The sequence below is a fragment of the Poecile atricapillus genome, chromosome 1, assembly GCF_030490865.1.
Source record: "Poecile atricapillus isolate bPoeAtr1 chromosome 1, bPoeAtr1.hap1, whole genome shotgun sequence".
In the NCBI taxonomy this organism is placed as follows: Eukaryota; Metazoa; Chordata; class Aves; order Passeriformes; family Paridae; genus Poecile; species Poecile atricapillus.
In genome coordinates, this window is record NC_081249.1 from 85,300,978 (window position 1) to 85,321,665 (window position 20,688).

Here is a 20,688-nt window from a genome sequence, read left to right on the forward strand (position 1 = left end):
CCAGCCTAGGCTCATCCTTCAGCTGCTCACTGTGTAAAACTGAGGAGAGTGACATTTCCCCAGAGATGCTGTGAGGGTGATAGAACTGCTGGGAAAATGAATGAAGCATTAATTAATAATCACAGATAGTAGTAGAAAGCACAAAATTGATAATGGTGATCATAATGATAAGTTCATAAAGCCAAACTCTGCAGTCATTGCTTCAGGCAAACATCCCCTGCGAATGAGGACTCACCAAAATAAATGGCAATCGCTTTTACTTCAGCAATAAACATGTTGGATGGAAAGAGTGCTGATTTTCCAAGTCTTATCTGCTATGTTTCAACAGACCGAGCTGTTCAGAGCCAGCAAATCATTGCAGGCTCTGTATGACAGTATCAACTGCAATTACTGTGCAGTGCTTGCCTGGAATGATTTGGCTTCCATTATTATAGTGAAAACTGGAGAAAAATTGAAAAAAGCATCTGTATTCCCAGTTTGATAACACACAGGTAATTTCATAAATTGTGAGGCTGTCCATTATACAGCTTTGGAATGTGATAAAGCTATAACTAAATCTATTCAGGAACATTAGCACAGATTTTGAGGGCAGGAGATGGCAACTTGGCCTGTTTTTTAAACGGGTGTGGAATCATCATCACTGAAGGGTTAGGTGTTAAAATGTGAGCCTATTACATGCACTGAATGTAAACCTGGGGAGAATACAGCCTTGTAATACCTGTCAGAGCTTACACTTCTGAATAATACAGGAAATTCAGGTAGAGGGAAAGAGATTATTCTGGAAAAGTTTTCAGCTTTTAATAGCATTTTTATTTTCCATTCTTCTGAATTACAATTCATTACATTATAAAGGAATGGACAGTCAAGATTTCTTAGTAATAAATTAATCTTTTTGTACATTACACTGGTGGCACTTTCTGAAATTTCTAACAGAAGCACTTCTTTGAGAAGTACCTTGTGGATTCACAATCTGCCACTATCTGCCTGATAGTGGTAATTTATTTAGAGCAATCTTGTCTAGTGAAGCAAAATAGTAGGCTGAGGAATCAGGTGGAATCAGCACATCTGAAACAGAGATCTTGGCCAAAAGTCTGCTCAGTAGAAGCAAGAAACATCTGAGAACCTGAAGAGAGCATCTGTGGAGTGAAAGTGTCTTCCAGCAGCTGTTACTGCTGAGCTCTGGCAGTCTCAACTGTGCAGGGCCATTGAGAAATCAAAAGGAAAAGCAAAGTCCATTGTCTGTGAGAGGAGAGCATTGTTGTTCACCAGCATGTCACCCAGCAAGCAATAGGAAACACATGTAGAACACCCAGGATAGGATGCAAGGTTTTATCTCATTCCTATCTTCTACATGAGACTATGCTTAAGAAAAAGACAATCCTTTCTGCCCCTCTACCATCTGTAAAAAACCCTGCTGTAAGTAGTTTCCTCCACTGAAGTGCAAGACGAGCTCCAGTGTGATTTATAAGGGGCTGCCAGCACATCCAACACTTAGCAATACACACCAAAAGGCACATGCCCTTCCTGGAATAGCCCAGAACGTAACCTGCCCCATGCAGTCCCTAGGACAGCACTTCACACTCAGGAATTGTACCAGCAGAGGAACACTTCACAGTAGGACTAAGCTCAGAGACGAGAAATTGCAGGGCACAGAGGGACTGGGAACCCTCCTTGTGTAAAAGATGACAAGAATGGCTTCCTTAGCATTGTTTGAAAGGGCCTTTGTGTTTAGCTTGCTCTTAGCAAAGGGAAAAGGAAGTAGCTCAAATTTGCTTCCCTTGCTTTTGCTGTTTATGTGTAAGCTAACTTAAATGCTAGCAATTTCCACTTCAGAGAGGATACAGAAGTGTGATCCACTTAGAGTCTCAAAGCCATTCGTGTTATTTACACTTGCTTTGCTAATGCCTGGAAAAATCTAAATTGGTTTCATGTAAATATTGAAGAGTCAGGCTACTGTGCAGAGTAACGTGGAATGTGATCTGTTCTGGATTGCACTTTCCTTTTAGCTCCTTAATGCCTCAGTTACTCAACTTAAAAGTCCCCCATGTACTATTAGATCTTCAGGACTCTGAAGGAGGAAAAGTGGTTTTAATGTCCCAGCTACCTTTTTCTGAACTTCTCCTTAGGCTAGAGGCTGAAAGTTTAGCAAGTACTTTGCTGAATTAGAATTCCTTAACTGCTAATGAGACTCCAGCTGCTCCATGGAAGAATTCAGTTCTCCCCTATTGCATGAGTATGATTATCTTAGCCCTTCTGTTTCAGAGAGGGACACGGAGCACTTCCACCTTGTGGTAAACCTCTGCAGATAATTAATTAGTAACCCATTCCTGCCCACACTCACAAGTCTTTTTTGGCTCTGCACAGAAAAAGGAATAGAGCAACATAGGAGAACTGTGCTAGGAAGGAAAATCACCTAATTTTTGATGTTATTGATCTCTCTGCTACAAAATAACAGCAGAGCTTTGCAGGCTCTGCAAATAGTTTTTTTGACTTTGGCTGTGTGTGCCCCTCTACAAGCAGACATCTGATGCTCTGTCAGATGGGCAGTGCTTTTTTTGATTACTCTCTTGTTGCTGCTTTTTTTGCAACCCTTTTTTTGATGCTTTGTTTCTTGCTTTCCGCTCTTACCTAGCTTCTCTGAGTGTGGCCAAGCTCATAGGTCTCAGGTAGTATTTAGAAAAGATACAGTCACTCAATTCATGTAGAAAGTAAAAATGCATTTATGAGTCCCTGTCAGGCTGTGTAAGGTCTTTCTTTCCTTGTGTATTTGATCTCATGAATGACATTCTGTTGACAGGCCTGCTTGACTGAAAATGCTTATCCTCAGAGTAGGTTGAGATTATGCTGCAGCACTGCAAAGTGTCTTCCTCTAAACATCCAGCTGGCCACAGAATGTGAGGTCCTCTGTGAGAATTGAACTAGTCCATATAGAAGGTTGGCAAGAAGACAGGATATTGCCCTCACCATCCTAGCCAAATCCAGCTCAGTCTGATATGTTCGGTATCACAAGGCGAGACAGAAACATGGGATGAACTCCCTCTGCCTGAGCTTTGTGAGCTGCAATAATTCCCCACTCCAAGCAGGTGTCATAGTGTGCTTGGTGAGATTTCACCTTCATCCAGCCCTTGTGTAAATCTAGTCTGTTCTCTTTATAGGGCTTAATAAAAAGCAAACATGGTCTGAACCTGGATTTGGAAGTGGAAGGAGGGCTGTGCAGCAGTGAAACTTCTCACGTTATTTTGCACTCCTCATACCCAGAGTTTGTTTGCTATTCTCAGTTAAACAGTGATGATGGTTTTGGATAGATGGTGACACAGCCTTTAAAACTTTAGCAGCTGGAAGTCAGCAGCAGCTTTATCAGTGGTCCCTAAATCTTTTCATGTTTTTTCCTCAAAACTGATGAACAGCCTCATTTCCCAGTGAAGTGAGCCAAGAGGGTGAGCATGTTCCAGGGCTGGAGTTTATCTCTGTGTCTGCCTTTTCAGACAACTCCTAACAGATCAGACATTCCTCCTGGTTCTTAAAGCCCTTTCAGCTTCAGTCAGTAATGTTTGTACGTGATCCTATGGTACACTGCTCCCTAAATGTTAACTGCAGCTTTCTGCCTGCTGCTGCTTAGATCTATAGCACTTCCAAGGAACAGGAAGTCAGGCCAGTTGTTTCAAATCTAGATGTTACTTCTAATTACCTTTTTTCTCTCTGCAAGTGTCTAAAACAATTCTTGCATAATAACACAGCTTCCCAAGCCACAATGGCAGGCAAAATTATTATTTCAGAATTTTTCTATTGAAGACGGAAGGCATCTCTAATAAAGAGGAAATTAGGACATGTCTCAAAGATAATTAAATAATAAGAAGCCTGTAAAGGTCAGATGCTTGGCTGTGAAAACTTCCACGGCTGCTCTTTCTGTGTAGAGTGTATCTCTTCACTGGTGATCGGTGAATAAAAGCTAGCAGTAGAAAAATCAAAATGTGTAAAGCTAGCTTAAAGCAGAGATGCAATAATTTATTTAATGTTAGATTTGAACTTTATTTTTTTTAGTTTTGACTTCTGTATGTACACATCTCTATCAGTAGATCTTACAAGTGACTTGGGTGGGGAAAATAGAAAAATGGACAAATACTTTCATTTATATTGTTGTATAAAAGAAATTAGGCCATGCTTCTAAAGACTGCTTGGATGCCCATAAGTATTTGTCTCAGTAGAAGTTAGATGTCTGAATGTCTTTCATGTTCCTGATTTTGTCTGTTTTTAATCATGCTTTAAAGTGGTATGAAAATGAAGGTAGATTTATCCTTTTGAAAAGCTTTGCCTACATCTGTACTTACGTGGACTGGTAGCATTGAACTTGGATGTCCATGTGCTGTGTTCAGGCAGGCAAGCTCTCTTGGTCTGACAGAGCTTGTACAAAAGGTTTATTGATTGGGGGAATTACTTTAGTTTTAGGGTCAAGAAAAGGTTTATTTATTGCTGAAGTTAAAGCCTCTTTCTTTCTTTCTTTCTTTCTTTCTTTCTTTCTTTCTTTCTTTCTTTCTTTCTTTCTTTCTTTCTTTCTTTCTTTCTTTCTTTCTTTCTTTCTTTCTTTCTTTCTTTCTTTCTTTCTTTCTTTCTTTCTTTCTTTCTTTCTTTCTTTCTTTCTTTCTTTCTTTCTTTCTCTCTTTCTCTCTTTCTCTCTTTCTCTCTTTCTCTCTCTCTCTCTCTCTTTCTCTCTTTCTCTCTTTCTCTCTCTCTCTCTCTCTTTCTCTCTTTCTCTCTTTCTCTCTCTCTCTTTCTCTCTTTCTCTCTTTCTCCCTTTCTCCCTTTCTCCCTTTCTCCCTTTCTTTCTCCCTTTCTTTCTCCCTTTCTTTCTTCCTTTCTTTCTTCCTTTCTTTTTTCCTTTCTTTCTTCCTTTCTTTCCTTTCTTTCCTTTCTTTCTTTTCTTTCTTTTCTTTCCTTTCTTCCTTCCGCACTTCCTTCCTTCCCTCTCTCTCTTTCTTTCCTCTCTCTTTCTTTCCTCTCTCTTTCTTTCTGTTATTTCTGTTATTTCTTCCTTTCTGTTATTTCTGTCCCTCTGTTTTTCTGTTCACTTTTTTCCAGAACAGCAGAATTCTGCCTTAATAACATGGCATGTAAGTGCTGTCTGAGGGGTTCTGGAGAAATGTGTAAAACAGTGCATATGGTTTTCGTTTTTACACTTTTGTATATAGCTCTTTCCACGCAGCCCAGACTGCGGGCTAATGTAAGCACAGCTTGTTTTATTCCTGTGTCGTATTACCAAGCTCCTAGAGCAGCTTTGTGCACGCTTTTCTTTCCATGAATGCTCCCCTGCTAAAGCACAGAAATAAGGTTGTGGGAGTTACTCATCTGCTTTGACAAACAAAAGGAAAACTCTTTCTGTGCTAGAACAACACTGTAAAGCCTCACTTCTCCAAAGGCTGTATTCATGTGTACATACTTGCATGCAAGACCACAAAAGAACAGAAGCCAACAACGTCAGCACCTCAGGAGTCAGTGGACCAATCTTCATTTTGCATGGGACTGAGCAGATGAGAAGGACACAGTCTGTGCAGTCACTCCTGGCATATGTTGACTTTTTAAGTGATAACAGCTGGTCTGTGTATTAGATGTGTGATTGCTTTCTTTTGCTGAAACAAACAGTGCTACAACAGTCTCAGAAAAAGATAGATTATCTTAAACTGATTTAGATAGATTATCTTAAACTGATTTCTAGACAACTTGCCGGAGGCTCTGAGAAGGAGCAATATTTGACCACATTTGTGCAGTGAGTCTGCAAGTGACAGGAATGGAGCCATGAGAACTGTTTTTTGTCTGGCCCTGAGAGAAGACCACCAAGAGTTCAGTGCAGCTGCATGAGCACAGGACTTTGGTGGCACCTGAGATGCCCCAGAGAACTGGGGGCGTCTCTACAAGGCGGCAAGGCTGACACAGAACCTGGAGGGGAGTCAGGCTCTTGTGTAAACCAGGCATCCTGCTTGAGAGCATATCCCTAGCACCAGGCACTTACCTAACTGAACTTCACATAACAGTGTGATATGATTCCAGCCATTACATCCTTAGTTATCAGGCTGGATATATTAACTAAAGACTTGGTGTAAAATGAAATGTATTTTTTTATGCACCCAAAACTGTAACATTGCCAAGGTTTTATGGCATTTGTTTGACCAAAAGAGATTACATTTGTAGTTCTCTGTGTATGCAAGAATGGTTTGCTTTTTTCCTCCTGTAATACACCAACTTAAAGCATCATTTAAAGTGAAACTCAAGGCCAGATTTAGCCTTGCCCTGAGCTATGACAGCAGAAAATGTAATGTACTGAACGTGAAGTAACTTCCCTCTTGCTAGTGCAGCTCCAGAAGTTGAACCCTGAAGGCTGAATAATTGTTGTTTCCTGTATTAGTTTGTAAGAATTTATGAGAGTGGGAAGGAACAAAAAAAAAAATTCTTTGCAATCCCCTGGGCAAATAGGGGATGTGAGAGTTTCATCTACTGGAGTGAAATTCAGGTTTAAAAATATTCCAACTGCAAAAAAGAGAATTTAGGAAGAAAATAACTGTTCGCAGTGTGTCTTTCTAGATCTCCACAGCCATGTCATAGTCATGTTACAAGTATGGATTAAAGTCTTATTATGCTTGGAAGCTGCATTGTAGAAGGAAAACGAAGAAGGCTTCAGTCCAACAGCTAGTCTTTGTTTAAAATCATTCACTGATTTTTTTTTTTTCCCCCAGCTGACTTCCAACCTGTGATCACATTTCAAGTGCTTTGGAACAGAGGGTGTTTTCAGATAGTCAGTGTATGATTCCTTAAGAAATGTATTTGAAAACTCTTTTGTGCTTTTAGTATTGCTCATGTTGTAAGGAAAGAGAACAGTGTGCCCTGTTTGGCCCTATGGACAGCAGCAATATATTAGCAGGGTTTCCTGAAAGTTGGTGAAGTCAAGGGAGATTTTACCATCAAGTTAAATGGTCATATGCATCAACCAGTGCCCAAGTGCTTTTCAAATCCCATTACACTTTATGCTTCCAACCATCTGAGAGCTTCAGATTATAAGGCATTCTGCACTGGAAAGATTTATTCTTAATAAGGAAGCAGTAAGAGAAAGGAATGAATCAGGGAGATAAAGATAAAGCTCTCTCTCAAAGGGCAATCCAAGTTCAGACCAAATGTGGCAAAGGTTTCTGAAATGATCAGGTTTGTTCTTTTCTTTATTTACTCCCCAAACTATTCCCACTTGGTCCCTCTTTCTGTAGAACAGAAGTTCAAAATAGGACAGAAAAAAGCTGACTTTTTAGTATTTCCAGCTGGGTCTGGAGTCAAATGTGCTTGAAATAGTGTGAGAAAGACTGATATGATTGTGGTGAGAGCCATTTGAGTACCTGGATAGACATCTCAAACCAGGCCTAAAAGCCAAGGTACAGACAGCTCAAGGGAAAATGTGCTCACATGATGTACTGTGATATTTGGCAAAATCAGCAGCTCTTGTTTTCAATAAGCAACCCAACTGTCCCTGAGCACCAAACCTGTGCTTCACCATCACCTTGTAAAATGGCCCAGCCTGTAGAGTCTCTTCTGGCAGGGACAGGTGTCTGTTGTCAGTAGCCTCATGGAGATGGGGGTGTATCTGTACTTGCAAATTGCTTTTTTAATACATTCTTACAGAAAAATAGGAGGGAAAAAAACATGCAATTCAATATTGTGCTCCTTCTCTCTCACTTTCTGGATTCAGGAGCAATTTAAAGAGTTGTTTAAAGAACTGCCCGCTTGTTGCCCTTTTCCTAATTTAGCATCCTTATACCTGCATGACAATTAGAGTTCCACTGGCATGTGAGAGTAAAACAGGGTTATATGCATGTGTCCTTAATTAAGACAGACCTCCCAGCCTTAGGAAAAAGAAATCAAGATCTGGCACAACATCAACTGGCATTAGCAGTATCAGCATCACACTAGGTACCCTACAGAAGAGGAAACTGTGAAAGAGCACTCAAAAATAATGACTGAGTTTCCATGATGCTGTCAAGACTTTCACATCCCAGGCTGCCAGGTGTGGATTACTTGAGCTAGAAGTATAAAAGCAGTATAAAACACAAATGAAGCAGAAAAATTGAAATCTCAGCAGGTGATGATGTACTAAAAGAAGGAATCAGTCCTTTAAGACTTCATCTGGGGAAGGAAGAGGAGGAGCAAGAGAATACCAGACCCAGCATTTCCACATTTCCTTTGTTTCCAGGGCATTTTCTTTCCCCTTACCTTTTTTTTACCTTTTTTTACCTTTTTTTTTATTTTCTCATAGTGTTAAATCTGATGCTTGAAGACATCTGAAACCTGTTTTATCCCCTCTCACCTCCACGTCTGCCTTGGCATTGTTATCACAATTACAAGAGCAGGTGACAGTTCTCTAGGCTTAGAATCCAACCTCTCCTGCAGTGAAATTCAATCGAGTAGCATCATTTCTTTGAAAAATAAACAAGAGTGCAAGCTCTGCAGCTGGGAAGTAAATTAAATGTGTTCACAGAGCTTCAGAATCCTCTTTGCCTTTCATGTTCTACCGCTTGACTTCCTATTAAAATTATTGCTAGCGTAGTCGGAGGAGTGACAAGGAACATTTTTGTGAAACGGAGATGTTATTGCAATGAGCTTGTAGGCGTCAGTTTTATCCTGGACAGACAGATCTAGGAAAAATAATATGTGGCTTTCTAAGGTTGCTCTAGTGCAGCAGCAAAGAGTAAGGTGAAGTTATATGGTTTTCCTTCACTCTCCCAAGCAATGTAATTCAATGTACAGTGAGAGGAATGCTGGGCACTCCTCATAGCCCTTTTGCACTGATGTGGCTGACAGAGGATTTCAAGGTCAAATATGAACCATGGAATCTACCTGCTTGCTGCCTTGCTCCATGTCCCCTCCCTCCCTCCCAGCAAAACATTTTCATTAGTGAGGGGAACACAATTAGGCAGAAAATAAATCAGTGGACAGTTAGGAAAAAATATCTCTGTGTGACAATAAATATATGTATTTTTTCATACAGTAAACAATTATATTCTTATTATTTGGTTTACCTCCTTTTTTAGTTTACTTGCTATTTTTGAATTAATGCGTCTGTACAGAGATAGTCAACATTTCTTAGCAATAGGTAAAACCTTTTATTGTGGCAATTAATATGTATGCAGTATCTTCGTGGGCTGGTAGATGAGAAGCTGTGGCAATTTATTTTAGGCTGATCAGCTACATATATCTTCAGAGAAGATATATGTACAGCACTGAACAAAATATTTTGAGGCCATTTCTTATGCAGTGGTGGAGTAGACTACTAGTTGAAGGGACTGGACAGGATACTTAAAAATACCCTGCTCTTTTCTTTGCAACTCGTTTCTAATAAGGAATATTTTCATTGGTGCAATTTTTTTTATATTCCTTGAACCTTCATTCAAGTGCTGAGATTAACATTGATTCATTAAACTCTATTTGTCCTACTGCATTGCTATTCCTACATGTTTCTGACACCAAACACTGCCATCTCCAGAGCAACTTTTTTAGGTTATCAAATGAAACAGTTACATTTTAATTCGTACAGCCACACCACACTGAATGGCATTTAATCAGTTCTTAGAAAGCAGTCCTGGTGCTTATAAACTCCCAAAAAGCTACTGCCTTCAGTTGCCAGCTAGATAACTATTTTTTCTTTGCCAATAGATAGTTGCCTCTAAATGCCTAGGGAATGATGATGCTTGGTGGCAAGTGCAGGCTATAAAATATTTATCTTTAACACACAATTGTGTTACTGCAGCGTCTAATAGGATTTGGTGTCAAGCAAACATCTGCCTTGGCCTCTGGCCCAAAGATAGGGAAACAAGCTATTAAGTTGAAAGTTGCATAGTAAATAAATAAGAAATACTGTTAAAAGTAGCTGTACTGCTGACCAGCAAACATGGTGAGTATATAAAAAAGAAGTCCATCAAGAGTCTTGCAATTTGTCTACCTTCTTAATATGTTTATTGTGTTGCATCTGGATGAAGGTAATTGATGTCAGTAGTTGTGAGCCAGGCCGACAGATTTTTATAGAGTTCACCACAGTAGAATTGGCTTTCATGGGGCTTTTTGTCAGCAGCGAAGTGGTCCCCTGAGCAGACCATTAGCCTGGGAGATTTGTTGCTGTCACATGAGTCAATTTATAATATGAAGCAAATGCTGTGTTGTATTTGTCCATGCCTTAGATTAACAACCTAAAAAAAAAAATGGGAATGGTAACAATTAGCAATTTCATATTGAACTCCATAATACCCTTAAATAAAAGATAGTGTAGTGTGAAGTCTTATTGTGGGTATGGGCTGGATCATGCCAGTTTATGGCTTGTCTCAGAGTAAAGGGTGATGACAGGGAAAACTAGCAATGGAATAAAGGTTTTGACCAAGTTTCCTTCAAAATCTGCCAGCTGTGGGTTTACTTGTACTTAAAAACATCCCCTGAAATAAATGACAAAAATAGAGAATCAATGTTACTTTATGCAATATGTTGAATTATAGCTGCTGGGGATACTTAGGGTATTTTTCTTCATTTCTTTCTTTCCTTTGATAATTAAACCTCATGAGCAGAAAGAACCTTAAAGAGTCCTTCAGAAGAGGAGTTTTGCTCTTGGAGAAGTCTAGGCTTTCACATTTAATGGATGTTTTCCATTTCTTATTTTTATGAATCCAGAAAGAGTTTTGTACATCCTCCTTTTCTTGGCTGAGGTAGGCTGTCCTAGGCTAGGGAGTACCTGCTCTGTCAGACAGTGCATTTCCATACCATTCTCCAAAATGACAGAGTGTGGGTCTGAAGACCAAGTGTCTCATTATGTCATTTAGACTTTCTCTCAAAGAAGTATGAGGATATTTATAATGGAAAACTGTGAAGATGCTCAGAGCGCTTGAGCACCTATCCTATGGAGCCAGGCTGAGTGAGTTGGGGTTGCTCAGCCTGAAGAGAAGATGCCAAGGATACCTTACAGCTCTTCCAGCCTAAAGGGGCTAAAAGAGAACTGGAGCGGGACTTTGTACAAGGGCATGGAGTGATAAGACAAGGAGGAATGGCTTTAAAGTGACAAGTGGGCAGGTTTAGATTAGATATTAGGAAGAAATTCCTCACTGTGTGATGAGGCACTGGCACAGCCTGCCCAGAGAAACTGTGGCTGACACATCCCTGGAGGTGTTCAAGGCCAGTTTGGATGGGCTGTGGAACAACTTGGTCTAGTGAAAGGTCTCTTGGCTCATGGCAGGGGGATTGCAACCAGGTGATCTTTAACATCCAATCAAAACCATCTAGTGATTCTGTGATTCCATAAAATTACTTGTTTTTTCAGTTGCTAATTAGATTGTGAAGCTGACAGAACACTTAGTTCCTTAGCACGCTTCTGCATTCCTTGTTAGAAACCCCACCACCTCAAGTTTTTCCGGTGTGCCCCTGGTGTGAGTTGTTTTCTTCTGGAAGTTTGACTTCTGCTGCCATTGGTAGTTGAAAGGTGGCATGGAAACTGTGCTTTCCATGTTATCTTCGGACACAATAGCAAAACCTGATAAAGGCGTCATGCATCATCCATTGGCAGCCCCTCCAGTTATTAATCTCTGCCCTTACCAGCTGGTGTCAGTCAGATCTCTGTGGGGATTTGGAAGCCAATAGAAAACTGTGGGAATCAGACTGGAAACTGAAAATATATATATCTTTTTCTTAAAAAAAAAATGTTCATGGTCTCACAGTGAACTTTCAAATAAAACAAAATAAAATAAAATAAAACAAAAACATTGTCATGATTCTTTGAAGGAGTTCCCATGGTACTATTCATAAAACACCATATGGAATTTTGTATATATTGGAAAATACTCCTCTAATTATGTGAACAGCTTACAGAATAAGCTGTATAATGGAGACTATAAGCCAGCCATATTGGCAGTGACCTGTTTTTACTTATTGATTGGTGGTGTATCACCTCTGTAGCAATGTTGACTGTGAGCATACTCAAAAGAGAAACAGTGTCTTTGTGCCACTGTCTTAGGGACTCCCTGAATGCTAAAGTTTGTCCCCTCTATCCCATGTGATAATAATTTGGCTAAGCCCTAGCTTCTGAAAATGTCTGTTTGATTCTTCATTCTTTCCAGGGTTCTCCCATCACAACTCCCTAATTTCTGATGCCAAGTCATCTGCCTCCTCCGTTTTAGCTTGAAATGTAGGTGTTAAAACAGCGTGCGTGAATGTGTGTGCACTTACACATGCCAGAGGGCCAGAAAATTGTCTGAGGTGCCCAACAGGCAGTCTGTAACTACTGAAGCAAAATTCAGTCCTAGGATGAAAAGAGAGGTTTTTATGAGAAGCCTTGAGCGAGTATAACTTGCTAATGCTTGCAGTCTTCAAAGTAAAAAGAAATTCCAGGTTGTTATTCTGCCTAAGAGTATAAATAGGAGCATGCTCAGTGTTGCACACACAGCTTGCAGAATTGCTGCTCACAAGCCTCAGTCTCAGCCTTGTTTGTGCTCATTAGCTCTGGAGTTTCTGAGTAAAAAAAATTGTGTTCATTTAACACTTCCTTTATAGAAATACTTTGGAGTTGTTTGGGAGTAGCTTTGAGACAAAGACGTACTGCATGAACATTCATTGCTTTTCAGAATTGATTCTCAGTAGTGTAGAACTTTTGGGAGTGTGTGAAGGCCTTAATTGCCCTGAATCACCAACAAAGTTTGCATCCTTGACTGCTAAAAAACAGCAAGTGATGCAAGTCACAGGGGGAGTAGGGTTTCTTTTCACTTTATCCCTATCAGGCAGGTTATTCTAGAGCAAATAGAGGTAATGTAAAATGAGAATACATTAAAATGTTAATTTTGGCTATATTAGAAAAACAAGGGACATGAGACAAAGCAGTGAAATGGGATGAAAGGATTTTTAAGGGCCTACTCTATTATTAATAGTATAGGGTATTCAGGCCACAAGTAAGAGCTACTGAGGTGCTTCAGTGAGGAAGTTAAAATGGGTTTTTCATCCACCTGTTTTTTAATTCTTTTTGAGTTAGCCACTATATGGCATGAAGTAGTTTGGTCACAGTTGCAAAGAAGTGTCTGGGAAACCAAAGATGGAGGAGATAGTGATAGATGAAGTGATAAGTGTGCATGTCATTGCAGCATTGCAATGAGAAATGCCAGATCTGCATATGAACCATAACACAGATGTGATTTTTTTTTTTTTTTTAATGCATATCAGTCACTGTCAGCACAGATCTGACCAGTTATAGGTGTCTGTGCTGAACTAGTTAGAGGAGGAAAGGATGCACCCAGAGTAAAGGTTCTTACATGGATTCACCCAGAGATTCTGGAAAGGTTGGTTCTCTAAGCACAGGTCTGCTCCATTTTGTTGGTCACTCTGAACTTCTAAATCCCTTTATGCATAGTCATTGTAGTGGATAAAGTAACTCAGTTTAATCAGCAGTGGCCATCAAATTGGTGTGCAGAGTCTTGCTTGTCTTGTTCTAGGCATCACAGACACACCAGCTGAACCCACTGTAACTCCAAAATACTGTTTCCAGTAACAAGGACTACCATTACTGATGTGGTGCATTGTCACACTTTGGAACAGTTACCATACTTGATGTTATGCTACTTTTTAGATACTTTCTAGATGTTTCTGTGGGTCTTTTTACTAGTTTGCTTAAATATTATATTGCAAAAATATACCAAGAAAGCTATATGGATATTTACTCCTTTTCAAGATCTCAGTTTAGTCCGTTGAAGCAAAAACTTGGGGAAAGGCTTTTAAAAATAGTTTTTAATATTCTCAAGGTGTTGTTAGCGCTGGCAGTCTGTCCTGCATCAAGCCCTGTGGTATTCCCCTGGTCTTCAGAGGTCACGCGTGTTACATCTATTCAGTGTTGCTCCACCTTGCAGCCCCTGACCCAGTGTGGCAGTGGGGTGGTGAGGTGTCATGGGACAACTGCACTGATGCTGAATAGCACAGCCCTTGTCTTCCCAGTTTTCAGGCAGCAGGAAAAAAAAATGCTCTAGCTTTTTTTTCTGCTGCATTCATTTTTTTTTGCCACCTTTTGAGCTTAACCGCAGCATTGGAGGGTCTGACAAGTGCCAGAACCAGCGCAAGAGGAGGGAACTTAGAGTTGTTCTTAGGATGAGAAGATTAGAGGAAATGGATTGACCCTTTCAGCAACAGGAACAGTTAAATCTCCTTGCCCATCTCTTGTTTCACAGAACTCACACTCTGTATGTTCTTCATGTGTGTAAGTATGTACATAAATAACTTATTTTTCCTAAATCTCTGCATATATTTCTTGAAGAAAAGAAACATCAAAGTATTGTAAAAAAAAGCATAGAGAAAAAAAGCATAAAGTGAATTAATTTTTGTTTCCAAATTTTTTGTTTTGTTTTAACCCATGTCAAAGTTCTGAAGATTGTATACACATGGGCTAATATTAACTTTTCATTTACAGGACAGATTTGTGTTTATACCTGCTGTGAAGTAAGAGATGATATTCCCAAATATCAGTATAAATGCACAAGGCCTGAGTTGTTATTTCTTTATTCTAGGAAGCATGGCTGCTCTTTGATTGGAATAAAGATGGCAGCTCAAGCCTAAAGGGTTGACTGCATGTTGTGACTGTATTTCCATACACCATCAAGTGAATGCTTAACTACTGAGTGTTAGAGAGCTGACAGCATTTCCTTGTACCTTTCTTGCTGCATGGAGCTGTCTGCTTATGAGATGTCTGAAGCCAGGACTTAAAACATAAATGCTTTAAACTGGTTTTATTATTTAAAATTGCTGTTGTCCTTTATGATTAAAATACACCACAGCCTTTTAAATGTCCTTCAGAAACTTCTGCTCTTTGGCAAACACCCATCCAGAAACCATCTTCCTTTCATCTGTGATTAGAAACTAATCTGCACATCTCTGCTGCCACTGGTTCTCTTCACTTGCACTGATTGGGAGTTTACAAATAACTTTGCTTACACAAGGTCTCATGAAGTACATCTGTGCAAATGCAGTCATTATTCACAGGGCTGAGATTTTCACCCCACTCCACGTGTACCACCAGTGCTCCTGCTGTATAACCAAATACAGTTTTCATCAGATAGGCATCTCCCTCAGAGAAAATGTGAAATAGCACTATAGAATGAACCATAGCATTTATTACAATGTCTTTCAAAGCCCCACTCACATTTACTCAGTCTTCACTCACAGTTTAATGTAAGAAAATAAGATTATTTTCATTCTCTTTTTGATGTATTTACCAGCTCATGTTCTTCTTTTATGAATTATATGTTTTATCCCAAATATTCTGAACCCTTCTCAAAAGAAAAGTGCTAGATAACACTTGCTTACTTGTTAACTTACCCTGAAAAATGAATAGCTGGTGTTTTTGCCAAAGTCAGGGAATTTAAGATGATAACTAGAAGCAGAAGAAAATGTGGAATAGACCCATTCCTGTTCCACCAAACTGAATAGTAGCCAGAGCACTTTCAGCTGTTGAATATATAAATTATATATTATATCATGCATAATGAATTATATTCAATATAATGTTGCAGAGCAAATAAGAAGAAATTTGGTTAGAAGTATTTCTTGAACAGGCAGTTAGGATGGACCAAGGGTCTGTGTTCAGTGAGTTCATAGGAGAACATATCTATCATCACTCAGCTCTTTTTGGCACAAATAAATGCCTCAAGGTCACTTAATCACGTCAACAAAACTGGACCAAAAGTGCATGTTCTGCCATGAGAATGGTGTGTATTACATCCCTGCAATAAATTCAGAGAGGAAAAATGGTTGTAAAAATATACAGGAAGAAAAGACATTTCGAAGTTTTCAGGTATGAGAGAATGCCAAATCTGGTGGGTGCTGAGCAGCTCGTATTTAAATCACACTGTATGCAGTTGAGCCACCCATTGGTGTAAATGAATGAGCAGGGTTTAGTGCAGCTCACACTAATGCAAGGGCAGCAATTTCTTTGAAGTTTCAACTGTCCTGCCCATCCAGAGCCCTCCTAAACTCAGAGGTGTTTTCTTGCCTAAAGAAGTGTGTGAATTTTCTTTTGTTTTCCAGAATCAGTGGATAACTGTCCCAGCAATTGCTATGGGAATGGAGACTGTGTGTCTGGGACTTGCCATTGCTTCCTTGGCTTTCTGGGCCCTGACTGTGGCAGAGGTAGGAATTTATGCTTGATTAACTCGAGTAACTCTTCCCCTCTCCTGTTAAGTTAACATTTTTCTTCTGGAAATCATACTCATGATGGTGCCTTTTGAAAAGTACTCTTCACCCAGTGTGGGAATGCTGAAGGAGAATGGAAACAAGTTGATCTGTGAATTTGTTCGCTACAAATTTGCTAAAATTTCACTCAGCAGCTGAGGTGTTTACCCTGGAGAAAAGAAGACTCAGGGGACATCTTACTGGTCTCTACAACTACCTGAAAGGAGGGTGTAGCCAGGTGGGGATCAGTCTTTTCTCCCAAGTTATAAGTGATAGGACAAAAGGAAACATCCTCCAGTTGTGCCAGGGGAGGTTTACATTGGCTATTGGGAAAAATTTTTTCAGCAAAGGGTTTGACAGGCTGCTCAGGGAATCACCCTCTCTGGAAGTGTAGGTGTGACATTTAGGAACATGGTTTAGTGGTGGGCTGGCAGTTCTGGGCTAGGAGTTGGACTCAATTTTGGAGGGCATTTCCAACCTTAATGATGCTGTGATTCTATACTAATTGTGACTACTGTGCTCTTAACAGCAGCACAACCCCTTGGGCTGCTTGTGGACAGGCAAAATGTCACATCGGAAATTTTCTCTGGAAGTGACTTTTGAAAACATGACTTATAAATGTGGCATTATGGTTTGTTTAGCAGAGCACTTTCATCATAGAGTGGCATGACACTATAATGACACTTTCTTTTAAGATACTGATTATACAAAAAGTACCTTGCAAGTCTGCCTGAGTCTGGCTGTGGGGAATAGGGTAGGGCTTTGGAGTAAGGCTAAGAGTGGAATAATGGCAGGAATAACTGATTGCTCTGGCCAGAAGTGAAAACACTGGAAGGACTGGGAAGGAGACTTACCTCAGTAAACAGTATAATACATTTTTCTGCTCAAGTGATAAGTATTTTTAATAAATGGTTTTGGAAGGGTTTTCTTTGGCCTGAATTTTTTAGGTTATTTAAACATTTAAAAAACAAACTGAAATACTTTTAGTAAGAACACATTTCAAGCCAAGATATCAAAACCTTGCATGTGGGAAATGACAGGATACTGTGCATCAACATTTTCAAGACCTTTTTTGGCTGAAACAGTCCAACAAACTAAGTACAGATTTATAAATCTGGGGAGGGAGGTAGCATAAAACATTAGTGCCCACCCAAGGAGCTTCGGTAAGGCCTGCAGGTCAGGCCTTCACCCCAGCTCATCGCTGCTTTGGAAAGCAGGCTGGCGCCTTCCCAAGAGAGAGCTAAACTCTGTCCAACCCCGTCCCTCTCCCTCTCCAGCAGAGCTGGGTCACATCCCAGCAGAGAGCCAGCAGACAGAGATAAGGAGCCGCGCACCCCCAGGGCAGACAGGAGCTCCCTGCCGAGGCAGCGAGGCCGAGCTGAACCCGACGGGGTTTCAGAGTTCACAGCCCAGTAAGATGGATGTGGCAAGCTTCGTCCCTGAGAGCTGTTATGTCAAACTTCTTGCTGACTCAGGTTACACTTGGTTTGCATTTCCTTACACTTGGTTTGCATTTCCAAGCTCCTTTTCAAATCCCTGGAGCTGGAGACAAAAGGAGTTTTTTCCATGTCCCATAGCATATTCCAGCTCACACCTCCTAACTTTCAGTAGGGGCAGAAGTTCAGGGCCTGTTCCCCTCAAAGCTCCCTGTAGAGTTTATGGAGAAGAATTTTCTTTACTGTTAGTCAGAATACTTAAACTCTTGTTCTGAATCCACTTTCAGAGGAGCTCTCCTCCCCTCCTGGGCTATATCCCAAATTTTCTCAGGCTTTTTGGTGGAGCCATGTGTGTCTCTCATTTCAACAGAGCACATGTTCCAGCTTCTATGAACACCTTCTATTCAACTCTGTCTTTTCGTTCAGAATCATCTGGGTTCAAATCACAGGTTGCACTGACTTTAGGAAGACAGATTAATACCTGGAGTGCCAAAATAATATTTATGTATGCATTTCACTGGGCTTGTTAAATAGATTATGTTGCCATGAGGATGAGATCCAAGGATCCCAGCATTGCCCCTGTTGGTTTTCGGTATCATCCAAGATACTTCTTTTGAGCTACAAATCTCTCAAAGGACAGCATGTATAAGGCTGTCACAGTATGCATCTGCAGCCCTTCGCGATCCCTGTACAGAGCAGTAATCCTTCAAAGAGCAGGTTCCTGCTCACATGAAGAATTCTATGGATTTATTGGGTGCTCCTTTGTTTCAGTTCAGCCTTGTAATTCACCATCCAAATGAATGGGAAACTGGAGCAGAAAGCCATACACTTTTTAGAAATGGTTAATTATTAATGTACTATTAACCAATTATTTTAAACCAAATAAATGAGAGCAAGTCACCAGAGGTGTATTCCATAGGCTTTTTGAAGGTTTTCTTGGACATAGGAGGTGGTGTTTTCAAGTTCTGCACAAAGTAAGCAAACAAACAAATGATCTTACTCTCTGATGCTCAACTTTGCAGGAAACAGAATATGCATTTGGATTGGTGCTATCATTGCTACACTAGAGAATTACTATAATTTTGCCATCATCGACGTTGTTGAAATCTGATTGATCAAATAATAATTATATATCTTTATATATAGAAAAGAGTTGCACATGTAACAGGAGAAAAAATTCAGAAACCCCTTTTGTCTTTACTCATTATTGCATGCTACAGAGGAGGTCTTGTTCTTGCCATTGCCTTGACATTTATAGCAGTGCTTTCCAGGTGATGCTGAAGGTGTTCTCCACAGAAGGCTCTGTGGAGTGTCAGTCTCACTGCAGATGGCCAGTAATTTATCTGATCTTTTGCTGAGTGATCAGCTGTCTTGTCAGGAAACATGTAAGACTTTCTCAGCAACCTCTCTCTGGTTAAAGGCAGTTATTCTTTCTTCTTGTTGAAAAGAACTGCAGACTATCCCCTGCCTGTGCCTTGAAAGTACAATGTCCATTACTGAGCATTGAAATCTGAGATGGGAGGGGCAGAAAATTCCATCACTTAGCTGAAAAATGAAATTACAGAGTGAGTGTGCTGTGAACCATGCACATAACACGGTGTATCTTAAACAATTTAAATCTCATATTTTATAGGTAGATACCATCTTGCAAATGATGTACTTGCAATGCACCATGGCAATGTGTTTCCTTTAAAGTGAACAAAGTGCTCCTTAGTAATAACAGTTGCCAAATTCCTTTCTTTCCTAAACCTCTTTTATCTTGGTCAAGCAAATATACTTCTCTGCATATCAAACTAGTTTAACAGTCAGAGTTGGCAATGCTTTGTATTTTATTGAGGCTGCTGTAGTTCTGGAACACTCAAACTGACTTGACTACAAGGATGCGTGGAAACAACTCATGATGTGCTTTGTGAGATTACTGTCTCAAAAGATGGGAAGTGAAGGAAAGGAAAGCTTTCCTTAACCATGTAATATCCCTTCCCATACATAGTCAAAGTCAGGAACAAAGCAAAAGAGGATTCATCACATGTCTAATGCAGTTGAATTAAGCAGCAGAATGGAATATTCATTTCACATTTGTCTTGCATAAAATTGTTCATAAATTGCCTTTCCGAGGGGCAGATGAGAAGGCCAGCTGCTCTCACCTAAGGCTGATGTGCAACAGTGAACAAGAGCAGTCTGTGTTGAATGTATGTCCTTGCAACTGAGTTTCAGGAAAATGAAATGGAAGAGAACAGTACTTGAGCAAAAAGTTTCAAGGTAGAGTGAACAGGAAAAGGCTATTGTTTCTGAGGAACTGAAATCAGCATCTTCCTTGGGAAAATCAGAGCAAAGGACAAAAGGATCATAATGTGGCTGGTGTGGAGAATGGAGTAAGGAGAAGGCATAATCTGAAAGGAGCTGGAGAAGGCTTGGAGAGCAGTGATTACAAAACGCTGTGGTCATGGAGGCTGAGGTTTGGTCCTTGATGCCCTGTCCTTCCTTGGGGAACCTGTTCTGTATCCCGTCAGTTCATCCCATCCAGCTTTGCCTGACAGTTTCCAAATTTAGCTCTGAAAACGCTTAATCCTGGGATCCATCATGCCACAGCTTGAGCTTGTCATCTTCCTCCTCTTTGTCACAGGGAGGAAATCCTGTATCTGTGTGGCCTTGAGAGTCAGCTGACTTGGCTGACAAGGACAATTAAAAACAGGGACAATTAAAAATCCTTTTAAAATCCTTTATAAATTATATAAATTTCAGAGGACGGATTTACACAGCTTTTATTACAGGGATCTTGGAAACAGTAGAGGCCAATTTTGTTTTGTGGCTGGTGATGAATCGAGTCCAGCAGAGGTGATAACCAAAACTGGGGGCTGGATATTCAGTTAGAACTACAGAATTGTTAAAGTTGGAAAAGACCTGTAAAACTCTTCATCAAGTTCAGCTGTTAACCTAGCACTGGCAAGTCCACCACTAAGCCATATCCCTTTATGCCACATCCACACATCTTTTAAATTCCACCAGGGCCAGTGATTGAGTCACTTCCCTGGGCAGCCTGTTCCAG

General features: G+C 40.2%; 1 protein-coding gene across 1 annotated transcript in view; it reads left to right on the top strand.

Moving 5' to 3' along the window:
- TENM4 (teneurin transmembrane protein 4) overlaps positions 1 to 20,688 on the top strand; it is a 349,338-nt gene that overhangs the window by 183,444 nt on the left and 145,206 nt on the right. The window contains exon 10 of the mRNA XM_058863767.1: positions 16,063 to 16,164. Coding sequence (XP_058719750.1) covers positions 16,063 to 16,164 — 102 coding nt within the window. The remainder of the gene's footprint in view (positions 1 to 16,062; positions 16,165 to 20,688) is intronic.